General features: G+C 39.3%; 1 protein-coding gene across 1 annotated transcript in view; it reads right to left on the reverse strand.

The window, feature by feature from the left end:
- Positions 1-24,715, reverse strand: part of LOC131038673 (uncharacterized protein At3g49140) — a 260,478-nt gene that overhangs the window by 133,682 nt on the left and 102,081 nt on the right. The window contains exon 8 of the mRNA XM_057971181.2: positions 13,186-13,503. Coding sequence (XP_057827164.2) covers positions 13,186-13,503 — 318 coding nt within the window. The remainder of the gene's footprint in view (positions 1-13,185; positions 13,504-24,715) is intronic.

Consider the following 24,715-nt stretch of genomic DNA (forward strand, 5'->3'; position numbering starts at 1 on the left):
GAACCTAGGCTCAAATTGATGATCACTGAATATAACCAGGCCAATGAGACCTTGTTTCTAGAATCGGATATGGGCACTTACAGGGCTCACACTGACTCAACAAACGAAGTTTTGTTGGTACAATGCTCAAATCCAGTCCAAAATCTGGAAGGAATCATAGAAAATTATGATAAGGAGATCCCACCACAAGAAGAAAATCAGCTATTCGGCAGTTTTAAAGATTTTCTCTGCAAATACACAAAGCAGATGCAGTATCTAAACCATCAAGATTATATCAAGGATCTACTTTTAACCGACTGGTGCAGAGTTCACAATGTCGCCCATTCAGAAATAACATGTTCATTATGTAGAACAGCATTAAATCAAGTATGGAAGAGACATTTAGAGGTGCTGGAAACCCACACTCTCAGGCCAGAAGACACCGCTTTCCTCGAGATTCCTGAAAGAAGACCCCCTGAACAAGAAAAAAATGAAGTAACGGGCCCGGGAACCACAACTAGTAAGCTTTTCGACCTGAATCAGACTTGGAATCTAAGGTTTGATGGTTCAAAATCCAAGTGAGGAGCTCGAGCAGGGGTAGAACTGATAAGTCCTACCGGCGAAACCTATTTGGCCTCCTACCGGCTACAGTTTCACTGCATTAACAACATAGCAGAGTATGAATCTTTGATTCATGGTTTGCTGCTGGCTATCAAGAAGGGAGCTCAAATCCTGCACTGCTTCGGAGATTCAGAGGTGGTAGTCCGGCAAGTTCGAAAGCAGTACACATGCCATGATAAAAGACTCAGCATTTATCGCAACCGTGTGTGGGATATAATTGAGAGTTTTGACGCTTTCAACATCAAAGCCATCTTTCGATCACAGAATCAAGTTGTTGATTCATTGGCACAGGCTGCAAGTACGCTCGAGCCTCTGTCAATGCAAAGTTTAAAAAAATTCACAATGGAGTTAACATCAGTCCCATCTGTTCCAGACAATGTAACTAATTTTCAGGTATTCAATGATAATAAGCACATCATTGATTTTATTACAAGCTCAGATGTGTTTGTGACACAGATTATTGATGAGGAAGAACCTCAAGAAGCCGAGATCGACATAGAAGGAGTCTTGAATCTCAGGACAAATACCATTCCTAGAGGTATGGTACGGTTAGAAAGGATCTTCGACTGGGACCAGCTCAAATCTCGCAAGGAAGGTACTTCTGAAGGAGGCACCTACGATAAGATCAACATAGGCATGCAAGAGAATCAAAAGAATGTGCTGATTGGCAAGGTATGTACATCTCAGGAAAGAGACGGAATCCTCAAGAACATGAGGTAATTCCCAGATATCATCGCTTGGGGGTATGAGGATCTCAAGACTTATGACACTTCAGTAATAACTCATACCATACCCCTCAAGCTAGACTCAAAACCTTTCAGACAGAGGCAGCGGCCAGTGAATGCCCTCCTCGAGCCTTTAATCTATCAAGAAGTAAAAAAATTACTGGCTGCTCGCATCATCTTTCCAGCAGGACATTCTACCTGGGTCGCTAACCTAGTTCCCATGAGGAAAAAGAGCGGTGAAATCAAATTGTGTGTCGATTTCCGCAATTTGAACAGAGCATCAGAGAAGGATAACTACCCGCTACCTTCGCTAGATGAAGTCTTGCAGATGGTCAATGGATCCCAGATGATGTCTTTTCTAGATGGATATTCCGGGTACAACCAAGTAATGGTCGAGTATGAGGACCGACTGAAGACCGTATTCACCACGAAGTGGGGAGTGTTTGCTTATAGAAGGATGCCTTTTGGATTGATTAACGCAAGAGCCACATTTCAGCGTGCCATGGACATCGCATTTAAAGACCTTGTAGGCCGAAGCATCATTATCTATATGGATGACTTGACTGTTTTCTCCAAGCAAAGAGAAGATCATGTGAATGATCTGCGAAAAGTTTTTCAGCGCTGTCACCAGTTCGGGATATCTTTAAATCCCAAGAAGTGCATGTTTGGCGTGACCGAAGGTAAGCTTCTCGGTCATGTGATTTCAGAAAGGGGGATCTCAATCGATCCTAATAGAATAAAAGCCATATTGCAAATCAATCTCCCCGCAAGCAAAAAAGAACTCAAGTCATACTTCGGGAAGATAAATTTTGTCATAAAATTTATAACTGGATTTGCTGAAATAGTTCGCCCGCTCAATGACATGCTCAAGAAAGATGCCAAGATAGAGTGGACCCCAGTGACCAAGAAAGCGTTTGAGGAGATCAAACAAGCTATTGTCGAAGCGGCGGTTTTGGTAAGCCCATACTATCTAAGGCCATTCTACATATATTCTTTCGCTTCTGAACACACCTGTGTAGCAATTCTAACTCAACGAAAGGAAGAAGAGGGAGAACACCCAATAGCATTCATGAGCACTCCGCTGAAAGAGGCTGAGTTGAGATACCCGAATATTGAGAAGCAAGCTTATGCGCTAGTCAAAGTATTAGGAAATTCCGACATTATATACTAAGAAGTAAGATATATGCCATAGTGTCGGATGTCGCAGTAAAGACATTGTTGATGCAGAACGAGCTAGGCGAAAGGAGAGGCAAATGGGTGACCATAATCCAAGAGTATGACATTGAAATTCAGCCCATGAAGCTAGTACGAGGTCAGGCTTTGACGCAGACTCTCGCATCTGAATGCTCGGGAATTGTACATCAGCAATACCTGATTGAACAAGTCTCACCAGACGAGTGGTATGATGACATAACTTTCTATCTTCTTAATCAAAAATGTCCATCACACCTTAACCCAGTACAAAAAAGGGCACTGAGGATGAAGAGCAGTCGTTTCATGTTGCAAGGTGTTGTCTTGTATCGAAGAAACCACGAGGGCATCTACCTAAGATGCATAAACAAAGATGAAGCACACCAAATTATAGAGCAGTTCCATACTAAGTTTGGGACAGGTCATGGGTCAGGCCTAGCAACAGCCCACCAAATCCTCAAGGTAGGCTATTATTGGCCTACCTTATTCCGGGACACCCATGAACATGTAAAGACCTACCATGTTTGCCAAGTAGCCACAACTAAGGAGCGAACCCGAGCCATGCCACTCCGACTAGTCATAGGGGTAAAACCATTCGGCCAGTGGGCTCTCGACTTCATCGGTACGATCAACCCGCCCTCCTCTGCGTAGCATAGGTACATTCTAACGGCTTCTGATTATTGTACGAGGTGGTCTGAAGCTCAATCTTTGAAGCAATGCAATGCTGATGCTGTTATTAAATTTTTAGAAGAGAACATTATTACACGTTTTGGTTGTCCTCATGCTTTAGTTTGTGATAATGGTTCTACTTTTGCATCATTAAAATTTTCAAATTGGGCCTTTGATTACGAGATTGCATTAAAATTTTCATCTAACTACTACCCCCAAGGTAACGGTTTAGCAGAGTCCACTAACAAAAACCTGCTGCAAGTAATCAAGAAGCTTCTTGATAAGAATCCAAAAGATTGGCACACCCAACTCCGATTTGCCCTATGGGCATACCGCATCAGACATAAGTCCGCCATCGGAACTTCACCATACCGGTTGGTATATGGCCTCGACCCCATCTTTCCCATACAATTGAGAATACCAACCTTGCAATTCATGAGAGAATATCTAGGAATCGACAGCGCGGTAGAGGCCAGGTTGTCCCAACTACTGTATTTGGAAGAAAAGAGAGACAACGCCATAGATAATTTTGCTAAACACCAAGAAGTGGTCAAGCGTTCGTTCGACAGAAGGGCAAAACTAAAGGCCTTCCACATTTCTGACCTCGTCCTTTGTTGGGACAAAGCTAATGAGCGGAAAGGAGAGCACAACAAATTTGATAATTTGTGGCTCGGTCCTTTCTAGATTTCTGAAATTTTGGGAGAAAATGCATTCCGACTCAAGCTAACAAGTGAGGACGTCCCCTTGCCTGTGAATGGTCAATTCCTCAAGCATTATTTCCAGCCTTAGGTTTCTCGAAGCCTTTCCCCTGTATGTAATAGTTTAGTTTTTCGTTTCCTGTTGTAGTTTAGTTTTCCATTTCCTGTTTTAGTTTGGTTTTCCGTTTCCTATTTTAGTTTAGTTTTCGTTCCCTGTTTTGTTTTGGGACCCCTGTCAATTTTGAAAGGAAGCTTATGCAGTGTACAACTTTGGTGCGATGCTATATTGTTGTAACCTTCTACTTCTAGGATCCAAATTCGGGGAGGACTCTTGATTGATGGAGCACCCCATGATGAGGTCAGATAAATCTAGATGACCTTTCTCTGCAAGATCTTGTTTTTGTCAAAACCTATCCCAGATATCATGATTACTGCACAACCACATTTTAAAGTCGCATACAATTAGTTGTTAATCAAAGGGGCAATACGTCGATGAAAGGTCCGAAGCTCTGCTTCAGCGACCATTGTTACGCTCAATCCTGTGTAGGCTTCGCTGCCTGCTATGCCAAAAAAAAAGAGAGAAAGAATCCTGAGTAAAGACATTCTGAAATCAAATTGATATCAAGCATAAGATTGGCAAATGGGACTGCAAGCATCTCTGCCGGTACAGAGCAAAAAAGTAAAACTTTCTTGCCGGAAACAAAGCAATCTCTGTGAGCTAACAGGCAATAACTCCATCGGGGCTATGAACGCGCACTGGCAGCGGGACTCTATCCAAGTTGCTTTTGAAGTATCAGCACGCTGGGCATCTCGACACTGTGAAACGTTGATGCCTCAACTTTTTCTAAGCTGGAATGAACTCCACTTGCACACACTAGTTAATACGATTTGCATGTGATTCGATTTAACCCTTGACATTATCTCGTTTTGAAAGGCCTTTTCTCCCTTTTTCGCCCGAATTGTGGTGGTTAACCAGAGATTCTGGGTTCGATCCGGACTTGCGTCCCCAAAATGACAGGGAGCATTTCTCAAGCAGAGTCGCCATTTGTTGTGCGTTGCACACGCTCCCTGTCGCCGACAGGGTCCCCCTTCCTTTTTTATGCCTTTCTGTCTTCGCCCTGTTGAGTTTCGCGCAGAGTGTCTCGCGTCCTTTCGAGCAAGCCCGCGACTGGTCCGTGAAGTGATGATGTTGAACGAAGAAGCCGGTGATTACATTAGGCTAGCCGAGCCCTCGGGCATGAATTCCAAAAGATTGTTCAAACTTGTGAAATCGCCTTGAATGGGCGTGCGATGATGGAGACTGGCAAATTCCGCCAAGTAAAGAACAGCGCATCCGAAGGTCGCATGAGGACCCGAAGTTGCCGATTTTCGCATAAGAACGATGAGAGATTATATGATGTTTGTTTTTACAGAGTTTACGAGATTTCAATGAATGACGATTTTTGCCAGCTGAAAGGCAAAGGAAGAGCGAAATTTTCTCAAAATGGCCAAAAGGGCCGAAATTGACAAAAGGTCCGAAAAGTGAAGAAGTTGGCCAAAAGTGCCGAAAGGGCCGAATTTCGAACCCCTTAAGAGAAATGTCCAAAAAGTTAAAAAATTGCCAAAATGGCCAAAAGGAGCGAATTTTGGACTTTCAGGCCGAAACGAGAAAAGTTTGAAAGTTGGCAAAAGTGCCTTAAGGTCCGAAAATGCTAAAAAGTTGACAAAAGTGACTTAAGGTCCGAAAATGCTAAAAGTTGGCAAAAGTGCCTTAAGGTCCGAAAATGCTAAAAGTTGGCAAAAGTGCCTTAAGGTCAAAAAATGCTAAAAGTTGGCAAAAGTGCCTTAAGGTCCGAAAATGCTAAAAAGTTGACAAAAGTGCCTCATGGTCTGAAAAGTTTAAAGTTGACAAAAAGACCAGATGGTCCGAAAAGTTAAAAGGTTGCCAAAACGTTCTTAAGGTCCGAAATTTGCAAAAAAGGATAAAAGTGCCGAAGTTCGCACTTGGGGTGAAAACAAAGTTCAAGTTTTTAAAGGGCCTCCATATTCCCGAAAATCATGAGTTGGAGGAAGTGCGCAAGGAAAGCAAAGGTGGAAATTGGCGAAGTCACTAAATGATGCAAAACTGGAAAATGACCATAAAGTTCGCATTGCTCGCAAACTCCTCATAAGGTCCGAAATTCGTCATCTAGGGCAAAGTCGCAACGCGTAAGGCAAATATAAGGAATTCGAAATTGGCAAAATCCCCCATTCCTCCGAAGATCTCAGCGCAGAGAGTGCAGTAGGGGATAAAATGCGAAAGCATCCGAAGTTTGCGATTTGGGGGATGAAGATGTGAAGTTTAAAAGTCTACAAAAACCCTCATACCGCCGAAGTTCGCGATTTGAAGGATGAAACTGCGAAGTGTCTGAAGTTTTAAAGTTCCCTCATTCCGCCGAAGTTAGGGTAAAATCACGTGAGAGAGGATCGCGTAAGGTTTGAAAGGTGGAGCCAGAAAGCACAATTTCCCAAGGTAAAAACGTTGACATAAACCCTTTCAACCATTCAAGTTCAATTACCATTTCATCCAAGGTGAAGAATCGCTAAGTCTAAAACTCAAAATTACAAATTCTTTTCAAACCGCAGCCGCAAAAATTTCAATTAGAAAGTTAACCGTTGGAATTCAAAATTGTAGACCCTCCCATTCAAAATTTGCAGAACTATCCATCTGTTCTTGCACGGCAAATCGCGCAGTTTCTCGCCGTCCATTTTCACCAGGTAAGTACGCTTCGTCTCTCTCGATCATCTGAAACATTTACAAATTGGATGGATGTCTGTGCGAAAAATTGATTAAAATGCTTAAATCTTCAAAATTCGTATCTTTTTTCCGCTTGTAAGGCGTCGTGCAAAGCAGTTGAAATCAGAATTTACCCCTAAGATTTAACCAGAAATTGCATTTTCAAACTTAGGAAGATTTCTCAAGCTTTTTCCATTTTTTAAAATTGATCCTGAAAATGCTTAAATATAAACCTGCAGCCGAAAGCTTTATGAATATTTATGTTTAGATCAATCAAGCTAGTAGCTAACAAAATCATGTTGGTCCCAATTCAATTTTTGAATTAATCCTTAAATGCTGGCATATTCTTTATCTAACCCGCTTTGCTTCTTTTTATCGCCTCGTAATCCGCATCCGGCTGTGCAGGATAAATGCCTAAATCAGCGGTAGAATCATCAAAGACGCCTGCTGCAGCCGAGACATCGCGAGCATCCAAATCAGATATCCCTCGCCGAGTCGAAAGGATGAAGTACCAGTATCAAAGAGGGGGATTGAGGGAGTCCAAAGTTCAGAGCGTTTGGGGTAATGTCGGTGATACTGACCTAGGCCATATCGATATCCAAGATTTCAGAAGCCGAGTCTTCTCCCCTAATGCCTACGGTAGGCCTAAGCAGATGATGGAAAGTGGCATCGCCCAAGCAACAGGATTTCCCCCAGCAGTGCAAAACTATGAGTTAGTGGTAGAAGCTGCCCAACATTACCAGCCACGTTCCAGATTGCAGCGGTTGTAGGCTGTCCCCGTATTGCAGTGGTTGTAGGTTGTGCAATTCCGGGTGGAAGTCTCGGGGTTGAAACCCCCGAGCCTCACGTCGTGTCGTCCAAGCTGGGCAGTACGGTGAGGTGGAGGTTTATCCCACCCCCCGCTGACTGTGACTATCAGTAGGTCCCCAATCCCGGAATAAACATCTACTCCGCCCCGCTAGTGCCAACAAACCAATCTAGTAGTGCGTACCGCGAGGAAGGCCTAGCACAGATGTAGGGTAAGTTTGATGTCGACTCTCACTGCCAGCGGCTCGATCGATGGTTTGTCTCTGTTCATTGGCCTGGAAATGACGGCTGGTGCTCTCAAGCTGTACAGGTGCTTCATCGAGGATGCCTTGGCTCACGACATGGAGATGAGGTCCTCCCATGTGATCTCACTGGTTCATAGCTCCAGTCAAAAGTGCTTGCCCTTAAAAAAAATAAACACAAAGAACACCAATTTTCATGTGGAAACCCAAAATGGGAGAAAAACCACAGTAGATGAATACTAATAGATTTCTTTTACAATGTTTGTAGAGGCACCAACCCCTAGATTGATTTGTGAGCTGTGAGCACAAACTCCCTTACTGATTTGTGAGCACCAACCCACAGGAAGTACCAACTCCCTTACTGATTTGAGAGCACCAACCCACAGGAAGCACCAACTCCCTTACTTCATAAGCACCAACTTACAAGAGGCACCAACCCCTTCAAATGAAGCACCAACTTCCTAAAAATGAGGCACCAACCTTAATACAAACTTCTGATTTAAAATCAGTCACCAAACTGGTTACAATTTTTACTTCCGAATGAGCAATAATACTGCCCTTAAACTGATATAGTAATCACAGCATGTTCCGGCACATATGCCTCATAAACTTTTCTAGATTCTTCCTAACATATATGTTCTGTCTTAACAAATTCTGCCTTCTATTTCATACAATTATTTTCCTTGATCTCTGCAAGACCTTATCTTCTATATCACCATAATTTCTCTTTCTAACATCTGCAGAGTCTATCTGAAAATAATTTCAGAATTACTACACATCACCCACCATACACTTTTCTTAATCTGAATGAATATCCTTTCTCTACACGAAGAGTTATATATTGTCACCTTACCCATACCTGAAAGGTTGTATCTAACAGTTATCGATTAAGTTTATGAATATGTTACCATTAATTATGCTTCACCAACCGATTAATAACTATCGACGTATTTAGTAAATGATCTTTTGATACGTATTAACACTGAATACATGGACTCCACATTAGTATTTTCTATGTATTAAAAATGATTACGTAGACTGTCTCATGTTTGTCTTATATGCGGCAGTCATGTTTGTCTTATATGTGGCAGCCACCTTTGGGAATCTCTGACTTCTTTAAATTTTTATTGTCTTATTACTAGCCTTGCCGTCATTGATTTGTGTAGTACTACAATACTTTAATGTCCCCTTTTTAGCTCGTTCTTGTCTTGATGCTTTAGTCTATTATTTTGACCCTCGTAGGCTAAAGCAGATGGTTAGAGGATCTTGGTGGGCAGTTGGTAGAGTGTTCTTTTCTCCAGAGCTCAGTTTGGTTCAGATTTGACCTTCGTTTGACTTGGTTTCTCATACTTACTATTTATAGTAAGCCAGGGGGTCATTGAGAGGGACCCTTACTACTTTTACTAAGGCAGTTGGATGTGCAGTGGATGCAGTGGTTGACTCCCTAGTTCAAACGGAATTGAGAAATAATGAGTATTCATGGAGTTATGCTAATTTTTTTATTAATAAAGTAATACTTTATTAATAATTAGTCACTAAAGGCATATCATAAAATAATGTTATAATTGCACATTAAGTGAATGGGTCAAGTCATCATTAAAAGGGGGCCATAATATTAATTGATTTGAACGCCTAGGCCAAGAAGATTAATATAAAATATTATTGTGCAAGCTCATGTTATAATAAACGCAAATTAAATGCTTTTTGGGATGTGATGTCCCCATCTAAACAATCAAAACATGATCATGCCCACTCTAAGATAGAATTTAATAATAAATAATAATACAATTAAAATATAAATATATATATATATATAACCAAATAAATTAATAGAATGAACTAAATAAAATCTTAATAATAATAATAAACAAGATTTAATATATAATTTATATTTATTAAATATTAATATTAATTTCATATTTATCAAATAATAATATAAATTTTACAATATTATATTATTGACAAAATAACGCAACGATAGGCTATCCACCCTTGTCATAATTAAGGAATAAAAGCTTTAAGAACATTTGAATTCAGCCAACATGGAATATTGTAAGTGGTAATTCCCGATCCGATCTTAATAGAAACAGTTACATTTATCAATGACAATGCTCATAGTGATCAACCTAGAAGCAGCAATCTGTGTATATACATTGAAATCGCCGTGATTATCAAATATTACATAAAGTCACCCAAGCAGTGATAAGTAACAGCCATTATGTTTCATAGAAGGGCATTGATTCAGAGTGAATAGATCCCAGCTTGACTTCATCAAATAATTATCGATCAGTTCAATCACCTTCAGCATATGTGCTATAATTGTCTAGAACGGCAACAACTAATGGTTTGTATATTCTTTAAAGAATAGCGATCAAACAAAGGCAAGGTGTCAAGTGATCGGATGAGAATAGAAAGCCTTCGAAGAGGATATCATCATAATGCTAATCCATTTATAAGCTTTCATGGTCATAGCAAACCGACATAATATTTTGATCACCACCAAGAGAAACATATGAGATTATGTAAAGACAACGGTTAAGTTAGTAAACCAAACAATGAATTAAAACATTGATTAGTTATACAATCAGCATGCTTAAAGAGGTGCGATTGTCAAAGGACATAGTCATCATGGGATATGATACTTCATTCGTGAAGAGATATGTCTCATATATAAGAATATATATTAAGGATAGAAGGAAGATCATCAATTAGGGGATATTCTTTTACATCCTTATTGAATGAAGGGGAGGGAAAATATATATATTCTGGCAGCATCGATCAGATTAAATCAGAACTGTTATTAAGTTACAGGCAGTAACATCCCTGTTCTGGGTGGTATGCATAGGAGATGTGTTTAATAAAGACTGCTTAATATATGTAGCCCAATAATGTTTGAATGCAGAATTTAATAATAATAATAATAATAACATAGACTACAATACATATAATAGTAATACTAATATAAAAGCATTCATACTTAATTCCACATACTGTGACAGACCAGATCTGACTCATGTCAGATTTGTCTGCCATTACAACTACTAGAAAGACTAATGATTAGGGTTTTGGGAGATGGCAATATTAATAATTTATATTATAGGGAATATACTTTGCTATATATATATATATATATAAAAGAGTTGATCAGACAAATAATATTTTATAAGAATTACTCTGCAATAAAACATATAGTGTAATACTATCTAAAAATAAATAAATAAATATATACATATTTAAAGAAATAGTGATTTAAATGAACAAAATAATTCTGAGACTATAAACCAGATTGAATTATCAATTCAATATCAGGAAAAGATTATGTTATCACTGATTTTTATTCATGTTAAGATAGATTTGTTTCCTACTCAAGTTAGTTTTAAGTCAAAATGTATGGAAATAGATTAATTATGGGTTAAAACTTAAAACAGACATAAACCCAGTTGGGGACATTACATGGGAGAAATTTGACTTCATGAAAGATTTATAAGGCTGCCAAGAGGAAATCAATTTTATTATGATTGAGCATTTTACTTTGTCTTTTCACGGGAGCATTGGGATTTCTGAGAGACCAAGGGGTTCTGCAGATTTTCAATCTTTTCCAGACTTTGGAGAACGTTCACTCTTCATTGTCAGCATACTGAGGTTGTGAAATATCAACTAAAGATTGCTAATTCGATTGGCTTCCTCCAGAGGTCAACATTGTGCTGAATTGATGAGAATTCATAAGGGTTTATAATCAGTTTGGAGGAGTTTTATGACCAGATTGGATAGCAGGATAAGAGCAGCATTCTGCAAGGCATGGCAATCAATCACAAGCCGTACAGCTGTAAATTGTGCAGGCTGTACCAGATTATGGTAAAGGTGACATACCTCTTGGCTGGGTGTTCTTGTGTATAGGGGCGATTTTGACCTTGGAAGCTGGGAAAAATCCCAATAAAAATTCTGGAAGAATCTCTTGCATTTTAGAAGATAATCATAGCATTCTGGAGTGAAGACAGTCAGCCCATGGGGAGAATCGAATTATTTAATACAACTGCTATCTATCTCCAGGTTCATCATATTGCATTTGTTCTGCATTAGGTGTTATAGTTATTACTTTCAGTTGTAATAAGAATTATGAATGCATGTAACTCAGGAGTTTAAATGATAGCGTTGTTTACTCTCATAACAGCCTTCTTAGCATGTATGTCAAGTGTTTGTCATAATTTCTAGTTGCTGTAAGTGCATGTTGGATTAACTTGGATGCATGGAAAGTGTTTGAATATATGCCAGCTAGCTGTACAAGTTAATTTCAGTCACATATATGCATGTGAAAGGTCAAGAACAGTTAGCACATCATTTCTATTACATTAATAATCTATCTTGCATCATTACAAACATTCAAAAAACATCATTGCAGCAGACAAACTCATAGCAAGGTAAACCAAAGTCCTAATCAGCAAGATCAGACATTGTGTGCAAAGTGTTTGACAATATTCCTTGAACCTCTAATCAGAAAATTTGGATCAGATTTAGCAAGGGATATCTCAAATACATTAATACTTTTAATAATCATATGCGTTATAATCGCTGGCAATATTTATTTTTTGGTTTATTCACTTGCTGGGTCCCACGTTTTGTCTTATTCTCTGACCTTTTGTCTTTATCTGCCTCTTTAAAGAGACGCTGCCTTTTGTTAATGCAATCACTTTACTATATCCTACGTATGAGTTTATGATGTGCTTTGTAATATATACGATTTCTAATTGCCCAGATTACTATATCTTCAATGCGTACCATATGCGTACCATTTATTCTTAAGATTACTGTATATTCATAATATATCTGATCACTGTATCTTCAATATATCTGATTATTGTATCTTCATGATATATCTGATCACTGTAACTTCAATATATCTGATTACTGTATAATCAGACTGACTAAAAAAGAAGTATTCCTGATTTCCCTAGAGGACAGGAGATGGCTGGGGGACATCCACTGCCATCCACATGCCCTGGGGACTGTGATGAGGAAACAGACACAGGGATGGGTGGTGTGAACACTTCCTCATGTATCACTGGTATTTTTCATTCTTCATACCAACCACGATTTTTGTTTCGTACTTTCAAGTATTTCAACTAAGATTTTGCCAATTACTTCTGCTCATTTCACTACCTGCAAAATCGTCAATATGATAAAACTCTGTACATCTAGTGAGAATGAGGCTTATTGCATGATGCCATTTTGATTTATCTTGAGACAAGCTTTCTATCTCCTTTGTTGAGGGTCTAAGTATCGAGTAAAAAAGAATTTAAATCTAAATGTAAAATAAATATCAACTACTAATAAGTCTATGCTGAATATGGCCTCAAAAGGATGAAAAAAATGTAGTAACACTACCATGCAATTATGAACTCGATACAAATAGGTTCCAAATTTCTCAGTAACATGGAAGCATGCACTTCAAGAGCATCAGTACCAGTTCATAAACAGAAACAAAAATTAACTAAGCTTACTTGATTTCCATAATGAGAAAGAAGTTGAATGTTGATGATTTCCAGCTTGTAAACTGAACTTTCCATCTCATAGTCCTCGTCGTTTCCTGGCCCATTTGCCCAAACAGTACCATCTGTAAGTGATTCCATGATTTCTAGCTCAGAGTCACTGTCCTTGTCAACAATAGATTCTTCAAGTTCCTCATCATCACTCTTTTCATCAGATAAGAATTTGCGTACTTGGGCTTCCTCCTCCATTAAAGCAGGTCTTATACGTCCCATAATAGCAAGACCTTGTAATGGTCGATCCATCTTTTCTAAATCGTTGGTAGATACCACCTAAACATACAAACAATCATGAGATCATTTAGCATCTGCTTAAATAATTTGTTGAACATAAAAAGATTATCCATTTCATCATTAAAAATCCAGGAAAAAAAGAAAGTAATTTACCAGTTTTCCAAAACTAACCACAAAATGAAAAACTGCTGCAAGTAAAAGCATGCATTACTAATGCATAAAAGGGCCACAGGTGGTGTTTTCTAGTGGCAAGTTGAGGTTGACCAGCTCATATTACTACTAAGACCCAGGTTTAAAACCCATAAGTAGATGCCAATAATCCCAGGTGCAAGACCTTGGCAAGTTCAATTGCACAGTTACACCCCTCATCACATGGCAAATTAGCCAAAGGACAGCTGTAAGAAGCACTTCAAAAAAAGTAAAAATAAAACAGAAAAGGACTCCTTTCTCTTCACGGTATTCCTGCCAATCCAAATCTCAAACCAACCAAGTAAAAGCATGAACAATAAGCACAAAAAAGGCCACAAGTGTTTTCTAGTGGCAAGTTGAGGTTAAAAGACTTATATTACTACAAACCAGAGTTCTGTGACTCGCGGCGAGTCACGTGAGTCAACGGGCTGGGTGACTGTTGTGACGTTTTCACACATCGCCCCATTGCAAATGGGGACCCCTACTTTTTGCTTTTTAGGGTTTGTTTTCTAGGTCTTTTAGGGTTTTGTCCGTTGGCCTTTGCATTTTGAGTGTCACCAAGGGGATCACATGGATAGCAAGTCCGGCTTGAGTGATGTCTTGATCCTCAAATTTGGCTAAGTCTGGAATGTCCTGATCCTGAAATTTGACTAAGTCTGGAAACTGAAAAACCTCCAAAAACTAGATTTTGCAATATAACTCTTGGAGGTCTGAAACCACTCTCAAACATCCTGAAAGTATATATGGAATATAACTTAAAGTATAAGAAAGAAGAAAGATAGAGGGACGAGAGCACTTTTGACCTTCTAGGCAAAAATTTCATTATTTCACCGTTTTCAATCAAGTCAGGATGTTCTATCACGTTCATTTTGTCGTCCACCATGCCTTTGATGTTTCAATTTGACCAAACAAGGCCAGGAATGACCTAAATAAGCTTTTTCGCCCTGGACCCTTGGTGAGGGACAGGAGCGCTTCGCCTTTTGAAATCTCTATCAAGATAATTTTTATGGAATATAACATTTAAGTATAAGAAAGAAGAAAGATAGAGGGAAATGTCACTTATACTTAAATGTTATATTCTATAAAAATTATCCTGATAGAGAGTTCAAAAGGCGAAGCGCTCCTGTCCCTCACCAAGGGTCCAGGGCGAAAAAGCTTATTTAGGTCATTCCTGGCCTTGTTTGGTCAATTTGAAACATCAAAGGCATGGTGGACGGCAAAATGAACGTGATAGAACATCCTGACTTGATTGAAAACGGTGAAATAATGAAATTTTTGCCTAGAAGGTCAAAAGTGCTCACGTCCCTCACTGAAGGACCAGAGCACTTTTCTTTATATGCACAATTTTAGACCTCCTTTGGACATTAACTTCTATTCATAGCATGAAGTAAGATGAAATCTTCCCTAGCGAAGGAATTTCGAGGTGGAAAGTGAGACAATTTGGCTTAGAGGGCAAAAAGTGCTCCCGTCCCTCACTGAAGGACCAGAGCACTGAATTTCAAATTTGCACTATCTTTGCAAGGTTAAGGTGATTTTATGATTTGAAGAGGTTAAGGGAAGCATGTTTTGTCCATTGAATATAATTTAAGCAATCTACAAAGGAGTAAATCAACCCAAATGACAAAAAGTGCTCCCGTCCCTCACTGAAGGACCATGCCACTTTTTCAAGTTTCTCTTCTTTGTTTGATATTTTATGGAAAAACTTAACTTGGATGGGAAGGACGAATGATGTTTTATGCCTTGTACGCAATTGAAAGGTTTAAAGAACAAAGAAGTATGCCAAGATGTAAAAAGTGCTCCTGTCCCTCTCCAAGGGACCAGAGCGATTTTCCAAAAAGTGCTCCCGTCCCTCACTGAAGGACCAGAGCGCTTAACATGTTATCTTGCCTTTCTCACCAATTTTGGACAAATTGAGGCCAAGGCGCAAGTTTGAAAAAGTGTTTAAAATGCCTTGAAGTGGAATTGAGATGCAAGAGTTGCAAATTTTGACAACAACTGGCAATAGTGCTCCCGTCCCTCCCCAAGGGACCAGGGCGCAATTTCCAAGTACGAACATTTACCTTGCATTTTGAAATGATATTTTTATTACCAAGGCTCAAGATGGAGTGAAATGTGATATTCTATGCCTTGAGGGTAAATTGAAGATTAATGTGATCAAAAATTCATGCAATGGACTCAAAAGTGCTCCCGTCCCTTACTGAAGGATCAGAGCGCTTTTTATGAAAACAACTAATTCCCTCCGAGATTATGCTAAGGCAAAGTTGTATGAGATGGTAAGGATCTTCTAAAGCATGGTGAACAAAGGTTTGACTTCAAAAAATTGAGAATCCTAGCCTAAAAATGAAAAAGTGCTCCTGTCCCTCTCCAAGGGACCAGAGCGAAGTTAATGGCATTCATTATTTTTTACCTTATTTCAGCGTTAATATCCTCCAAATCGCATTAGATGCCAAATTGCTAACTTTGGAATATTTGAAAAAATTAATTAAATTGGCATTTAATAAATTAATTTTCAAGCCTCAAAAAATCGAATTTCTATTATAAAGGCATTTAAAATTAATTTTTGTGAAATTAAAAATTAAAAGTTGAGCGCACAAGGCATTATTTTGCCTTTATTTGACAAGTCGGCCTACTCCTTTTGAGGTTTTATTTATTATTTCACCTTTTATTTGCTAGGTCGGCCTCTTGGAGGAAAGAAGGTGAGCGCTCTATATAATAGGGGGGGCATTGTTTCAAGTTCAAATCATTCATTCATCCCTTCTAAGGTGCGAAATTGAGGAGCAATTTGAGGAGGACGAAATTCATCTTGAAGGCCATTGGAGAGGCGTATTTCTTGCTAGTTTGGAGGATAATTTCCAGATTTTTGAAGACATTTGAAGGCGAATTCCCAGATATGAAGACTAAAGGTGGTGGAGTTGATGCTTGTGACGACAAAGGAGGCACAATTTGTTCAAGAGAAGGCTTTGATCTACACTTTGCCTAGCGAAATCTATTTTTTTTTTACATCATTTCTTAGAGTTTAAACACTCAAAGGAGGAGGTATGAAGAATTACTTTTTTGAAGTTCTTATTCAAGACTTATTGTGATCCCATTGCAATTTTGTAAAATCTAAGTCTTGAAAATCCAATTCCATTCATTATTAATTTGAAAATGTGTAATTCTTGATTTATCATGGCTTTTTCAAATTAATATCTTAAGTTTTACCTTTGAAAGGTCTTAAATTTCATGCTTTGAGGTTTGATGCTCAAAAGACTAACTTTAATATTTTGTGTAGGCATCAAATGGAGATCCCGGAGTTGGAAAATCAAGCCAGATCAAGGAAGATCAAGCAAGGACAAGGGCGACCTCCTGTCTAGCATTGACAAGGACGACCTTCTTCGATCCAGCATCATTAGGATAAGGGCGACCTCTTCCAGTCCAGTATTCCAAGGCAAGGTACATCATCATCCTGCAAATCAAGGACAAAGGAAGTCAGAGCAAGGGTTCGTTGAAGAAGCAGATAGTTCCAGTTGAATTAATTAAAGCTAGCTTCTCAACAACATCAAATCGAATATCTGCCAAGTTACAAGTGTCAGACGAGGTGGCATCCTAGTCATCACTTCTGCAGTCGGAATGGATCCACCTCAGCATGTTCAGATTCAATGTACCTAACTCATGGGAGGTGGCACAAACTCCGATGTACCTACCCCAGCTATCCATTGGTGGAATTTTCTAGAGAGGACATGTGTCCAAGCAATACAATTTTATCATTGGTCAAGCATTAAATGTTATGTAATGGTTGTAACAAACCCTAATTAGGGTTTTCATTGTAAAATTTTGGCCATTGATCTCGAATTGATCTAAGCCATCGAATTGTATTGAGGGCACTATATAAGCCCTGGCATTTCATTTGTAAAGGCATATAGAAGCAGTTGGAAGCAGTTAGAAGAAAGATAGAGAGTAGTTAGAAGGTGATTAGAATAGCAATTAGAGTAGAGTAGAGAGAGAAGGCAAAGATTGTTGCCAAGAGGTTGTTGTAAAAGACTTATGAAACTTCATTGAAAAAATGGTGAAATTTATAGGTTGATTCTACAATTTGCATGGTCTCTATACTTCTCATGTTTGATTTTATGTTATTAGATGAGTGGAAGAAATGTGCTTGATTGATGGTGAAATTCGTATATCCATACTACTAGCAGTTTGTTGATTGCAGACTTGCCTTGCATAGTCAATTGGAATCATTTAGCTTAAGCTTAACTTCAATTGTCGCTTCTTCATTGATATGCATCAGCCTGATGGTGTCTATGCCTGCAGTGATGATTTGAACATCATAAAGCTTTCCTTCGAAGATCGCACTAGCCTTGTGGAGATGGTCCTGCGATGTCAAAACAAGACCTAGTTAGAATTTTATCAAAGATCATTCATTGCTCTTACATTCTTAGTGTTAGAATTAGATCCTTTCCTCGCCCTCGCTTTTTTTCCTTTTTTCAAATCAAAGGCAGTAAGAGCCTGTGTTCCAGCAATATTCAAAGCAAATCAGACGTTCAATCATCAAATGTAAGTCCCCTTGTAATTCCAGCAAATCACATCATACCACAGAGAGCTTATCCACACATAGAGATCCTACAACGAAGAACCTTGGAGTCACCCTGATTGATCCTTTTTCGCGATATCTTCAGCAATCAGAGGCTTTATTCAAGAGAGGATAAGGTACCTTTAGGTATTTTATTCTGTGTTTGATAGTGTACAAAATACATGTCAACAGTGACCCCTGCCGGGTCACGGTGACCCTGACCCGGGACGGGTGAGGGGGCGTGACTCGCCTAACTCGCCGAGTCCAAGGGTCGTAACCCGGTCAGCATCACTTAAAAAAGTGCAGTCAAAAAAAAAATAACATAACATTTTTTAATGATTTTTTTTGCCATTTCCCTTTCTTATAACCCTAAAAGGGATTGGCATTCACTTTTATGAGTGGAAAAGAGGAAAAAGGAGAGGAAGAGAAAAAAATAGGAAGCCATAGTTTTGCAACCAGCTGAGAGGAAGAGGTGAAAAGCTTGCACAAATCACATTGGGGCAGCACTACAGTTGCATTGAGAGCATCAAGGAGTCCATAGAAGCTCATTTCAAACACTTCTCAACAAATTTGAAAGAGGTAAGTGCTAATTTTTATTGATTATGTTGGTTTTTTTTCTATATTTATGGATTTTTCGTTTTGTTGTTATTTTTTTTTAAAGTTCAACTTTCCAAATCTATATTGCATACTTCAATCACAATGAGATAAATAAAACAATAGCATGACAAACCCTAGATTTTTTTTTTGAAAAAATTGTATACATTTATTTACAATTTTTTCTAGAAAAATCTAGGGTTTGCTGATTTTTCTCAATTCTTAATTTCTTTCTTTGAAATTTGAAAATTTTCAAGAAAAAACACAATGCACAAATTAGTCTTTGCTGATTTTTTTTAATTAGTTTAAATTTAAAACTTTGTAAAACACAATGCTCAAATGGTGATTTGTAAAATTGTCTTATTGCAACAGCCCTCACGTTTTGAAAACAATTTTTTTTCCTAATGGCTCATCCTAATCCTCCACAACCTAAAGCCTAGGAAACATGGTCAAAAGGATGAGGCATGGAAATACACTGAAGAATTCCTTGGTAGACAAAGAAATCAAACCAAGTGTATTTTTTGTAAAGAAATTAACCATGGGGGGATAAATAGATTGAAATATCATATTGCTGGCATACGTGGTCATGATACTGAGCCTTGTACCGAGGCACCTCCCGAAGCAGTCCATTTTTGTTACGTCCAATTAGAAAATTTTGAAATGCATAAGCAAACAAAAAAAAGACAAAGAGAGGAGTTATGTCATATTGGTTCCCCTCCACCCACATCCGCATCCGCATCCACAGCTATATCCATAGGTTGTGTTGGAGAGGGTTCTTCTATGCCTCCCTTTCGTCCTAGTGCTTCTGCTTGTGCTAGTACTTCTATTTCTGCTCCTACTAGTCACACTTTTGGCCTAGAGTGCGAAAATCCAAGATAGACAATTTTTTTGTACCACGCACTGCTCCTGGCGCACAGCGCTCACTTGAGAGCATGTCTTGGAACAAGGAGGTCCATGATGCAGGAAGAAAAAAAATTTGCAAGTTTTGGTACTTCTGCAACATTCCATTTATTGCAGCCAGGTAGTTTTTTATTTGATTGTTTTAAATTAAAATTTAAAATTTTATGGTTTGAAGTTGAAAATTAAAATTGAAATTGAACTTTTCTTATTTAATCTATTTCAATTTGTGACAAGTCTCCTTATTGGCAAGGCATGATTGATGCAGTAACCATTTGTGGGGCAGGGTTTGAAGCCCCTAGTGATACCGAGTTGAGTGGCCCTCTCTTGTTGGAAATGGTGGAAGATATGAAAGTTGACCTAGAGGAGCACCGCCAATCTTGGAGCCACAAGGGTTGCACCATCATGACAAATGGTTGGACTGATAGGAGGAATAGAACACTCCTAAATTTTCTTGTTTCCAGCGAAGGTGATTGATCATTTTACTTCTCTAAATGCATTGTGATTGAAATTGAATAATTTACATTCTAATTTATTGATAATTAATTTGTTTTATTTTCAGGATCCACCATGTTTTTGAAGTCCATCGATACTTCCTCACATGTCAAAAATGCGGCATACTTATGTGAGGCTATTGAGGAAGTTATACATGAGGTGGGGGAAGAAAATGTGGTGCAAGTGGTGACAGATAATGCAGCAAGTTATGTTGCTACAGGTAAACTTTAAAAGTTTTCTTTTAAGTTTTAACTTTTAACTTTTAAACTTTTAAGTTTTTAACTTTTAAATATTAATGGTAAAATTTCTTGATGCTTATCACATCTAATTCTTTAACTAATTTAAAATTGTTGCAGGAAAACTTTTGATGGCACATATTTTTTGCTCAAAATATATTTTTTCCCTCCTTGTGCCTAAAAATGAAATGAATGTGCTTTAGGGCATGAAAGATCATTTTAATTGTTTTTGTTTTGAGTCTTTATTCTTTTTTTATCTTTGTTTCCTTTTTTTACTCCAAACACGATCCAAGCTTACCCACGGGACTCATCGGATACCCAGGTCTCTTGAGCCCTTGAGACCCATTTCCTACTACCAACCTCCAGATTCGTCGAGTCTTGGTGAATCCAGTGAATCTTGTAACATTATTACATCATAATCGAGTTTAGGGAGTCCATCAAGATCTATCAAGTATCAACGCTATCTTAATATATGTTGACACTTTAATCACATGCAAGGAGATCATGTTCATTCGTGATGAGGAAATTAATAAATCTGCATGACCAAAAGGGCAAGGATACAAATCAAAAATTATACCCAATAATCTTCCCTTTATGATTAGGAATTTATTTTTGTCAAAGTTTCTTAAAAAAATCAAGATGACAGAATAGCACGAAATAATCAAAAGAAATGCATGAGTTCTTGATGCATTCACACAAGTTCATCTAATATGAACCCACAATTAAAAAGACACCCCCTACTAAAAACTACGACTAGATTGACTCAAAATCCAAACCAAGTTTGTACCAGACCTAGATCCAAAGCCTACAAGAGACAAAGCAATAACACGGAACTATATACATGTACAATGGTGTATTTCAATCTCGTCCAATTTATGAAAACTTTTCAATCCTTTATGACTATGTGAGGGAAGTTATGTCACAATTCCACAATCAATATAATTAGAGCCATACAAATTTGTATGATATTGCATCTCCTTTCGTCACTACCAGGTTGGTCATCCATGTGTCAATCATCTTCGAGCTCTCCGACTTCGGCCAGCCCTTGGCCGTGAAGCAACAAAAGAACTCCCCCTCATAGTCTTCCTTGATAAAAGATAGGAGCCGATCTACAACTCTGGCAATTTTGGAGTCATGTCCAACCTCAATATCCTTGATAATGTTTCCCACATCACTAAGGAATTTGGCCATTCCTTCTAACTGGGATGCACACTGTTGCATGGTGCCCAGCAGATCCTCCGGATTGGGCTTCCCCAATTGAAGCACAAATTCCTCTTCCTGAGGAGAGGATTCCTCCCCACCTGCCTGCTCGCCTGGTACCTGCAACACCCCCTCTTCAATTTGCTGAGGATCTCCTCATCCAAACTCCATTCTACTAGGTAGTGGTTCTAACCTATCACCGTCGACTCCGCCAGTACCACCAAGTGGAGATGGAAGCTCTGGTAAGTTCACCTGTACACCCAGTGTCTCTAAAAGCCATGAGTCGATGGTTTCTTCTTGGCGGTCAGTACCTTCGGTAGGGCTCAACTATGCTAATGTTGTACGTGGACAAGGAGTCACTTTAGGTGGCGGTGATGCCTCGACGTCCACCACATCAATTACCTGTTGCGGAATCTCCTCCGTTCCTCCGCGTTGGATCTCGTTCGTAGATGGGCTGCCTTGCCCGCCACCTAGTGGTGTGGGAATGGTAGCCTCTGTCATTGCTTCCTGAGTGCTTTCCCCTACGCCTTCTGCCAGTGGTGTTTCTCCAATTACCTCAACTTCATCTTCTCTACGCACCGCCACTGGGACCAAACGGAAAGTCTCTTCTTTGACACTCTCCCCCTCGAATGAGGACGCCTCCAGAGCCTCCTCCTCACTCGCCTCGCTCTCCATACTAGGGGACTGCGCTACATCCTGTCGCCTTTTCTTCCTCTGAGGCTCCCCGCCAACCACCATGGTGTGCAAGTGAGCCCAGTAGAAAATAGGTGGATGACAAGGCTTCACTCTGGGAAGTGGTTGCAAGTTGCCCCACTTATCTATCGGCATGCCTGTACATATGGCTTCCAAGAACATGGCAATGGCATGGTGAGACATGTAAAAGGCCTTGTGTTGTAACCCCAAGCATTCTCGAATTCACTCTGACAAGAAGGACGCCCAGTTATACACTATACCATTCCACAGTCCATTCATCAAGTACAACATCTAGACAACAATATCTAACCCTCTACTTGCCCCTGTCAGCTTACTCTTAATGATGTCCATAATGCAACACCATTCTGAATTAGCCAAAAATGTCCTTTTCACCACCCCGCAACTGCTTCCTGACTTCCAGATATTGTCCTGTTCTTCTTGCATTAAATCCCCTCGACACATTAGATGAACCAATAGTTGTTTCTACTCCAACAAAATCTTCTTCTTGGCCACTAGACTCCCCTAGTTGGGAATCCCAAACACCCGAGCAAACTCCATGGCGGAGAAGGAGATGGTAATGTGGCAGCCGTCGTATTTTACCATGGACCTGTGCGTGTGTCTATCATATCCTACCACCATCCCCTTCAACACGGGCTCAAAATCCTTAATGTTGAACACGAGCATGAGTAGAATTTTGTCAACTCCTGCTCTCTTTAGGTTCATCTTGATAACATTGGAATCGTCAGTTTCTTCCCACCAAGTCCTGCAATCCACTCAACTCAATCCTTCCCAGGCTAAGGAATGCACAGTGACTAGTTCATCCTTTTGTACTCGTGCGCGAACTTTCTTGCCTTTGTTGGTGCTGGGCATGGCCATGATTCCTGTCTGTATCGACTTTACGTTGCTCCCATCCTAAGGATTTCCAAAATTGATCTTCGGCATATTTATAAACAGTAGGATTTCTCTTCTATAGTTGTACAGTTGTCCCACCAATTGTACAATTCCCTAGGCAAAACCGTTACTGCAACCGTTTCCTAGATCAACATAATTCTGCCACATGTCTTCTACGTATTGGAACAAACTTCATCCTTGCCTGTGACCGTACCGTATATGTTCGGTCCGGTTGTACGGATTTTCTATTCTATGTGGTGATTCCAGCTGATCGTACGGTCTTCCGTCCAACCCCATATAGATTTTCCCTTGCCCAAACTCACTGTACCGTACGGACTTGTGCAGCGATATGATTTCTCCCACTCATACAAAGTCGTACAGATTTTCACCGACGTTAGTCTCAATGCTAGTGGTCCCTGCACGGACCCCTGAAATTTTCATACGGATTCTTGTGCTTGTTGTTTGGATTTCCTTTCCTATTAACCCCATACGGACTTCCTCCAATTCTGTATGGATTTCTGCAAATTTTCGTCGCACTTCCTCTCTCCTTTTACGGAATTTTGTACGAATTCCCCCTTTTGTACACGGCGTACGGACTGCTTCTGCAAATTTTGTACTATTATTGTACGGATTCCTTCCTTCCAAGTTCAGTCATGCAATGTGCTTCGTACAGCTGACTAGCTTCCCTGCGCAATGTAACCCATACGGATATTATCGACTCTTCCGCCAATTCGGTTTTCCGTACGGCTGTGTACGGGCTACTTGGTATGGCTCCGTACGGACTTCCTTCCCTGCGTCTCTCGCCTTTACTACTTCCAGTTCGTCTTCCTTCGTCACTATGTAATGTGCTTGCAGTGGCCAGTTGGGAACATTTATAAAATTTCTTTGCTTTTAGAGTTAGGGTATAATGCAATAATTTTTTATAAAATATTCTTTTTCTCACTACACATAATTTCTCTTTTCCTAACTTTATAATATTTCCCTTTTGTTTTAATTTTTAAATAACTCCTAACCCTTATTATTTTATTTTTTTTGCCTTATCTTTCCCACACTTAATAAAAAGAAAATATTCCTTCAATATCTTACTTTTACAAGTTTAAATTTTACTGTCCATACCTTCAAAGTCTGCTAGAATTTCCCCACCTTTGACTTCTCGTGCTTACTTTTTGGGGTCCATACTACCATTTTTAGATGTGCCACTTCTCTACCACAGACACATTATTTCCTCCTTGCGATGCGCAATTTAATCCTTCATGCTTGTCCTTTCACCTTCTTCCTTTTCGCCTAGAGTTTACTTCCATCTTCTTTTGCTTCTTCCTCGGTCTATCTGCATCGTTATCATCATTGTCTTCCACTCTCCGTTTTACCCCTGAGGGGTCCTCTTCAGCTCTCATTCTAATCTCAAAATCATGTAGCCAAGAGCATATGTACGGTAGCCTTCTATAGCATTCCTCCAGTCAACACGTACCTACATATTCCAGGTCAAAAAATTTGTCCAGTAGGGGTG

This window comes from Cryptomeria japonica, chromosome 9, assembly GCF_030272615.1.
Source record: "Cryptomeria japonica chromosome 9, Sugi_1.0, whole genome shotgun sequence".
Lineage (NCBI taxonomy): Eukaryota > Viridiplantae > Streptophyta > Pinopsida > Cupressales > Cupressaceae > Cryptomeria > Cryptomeria japonica.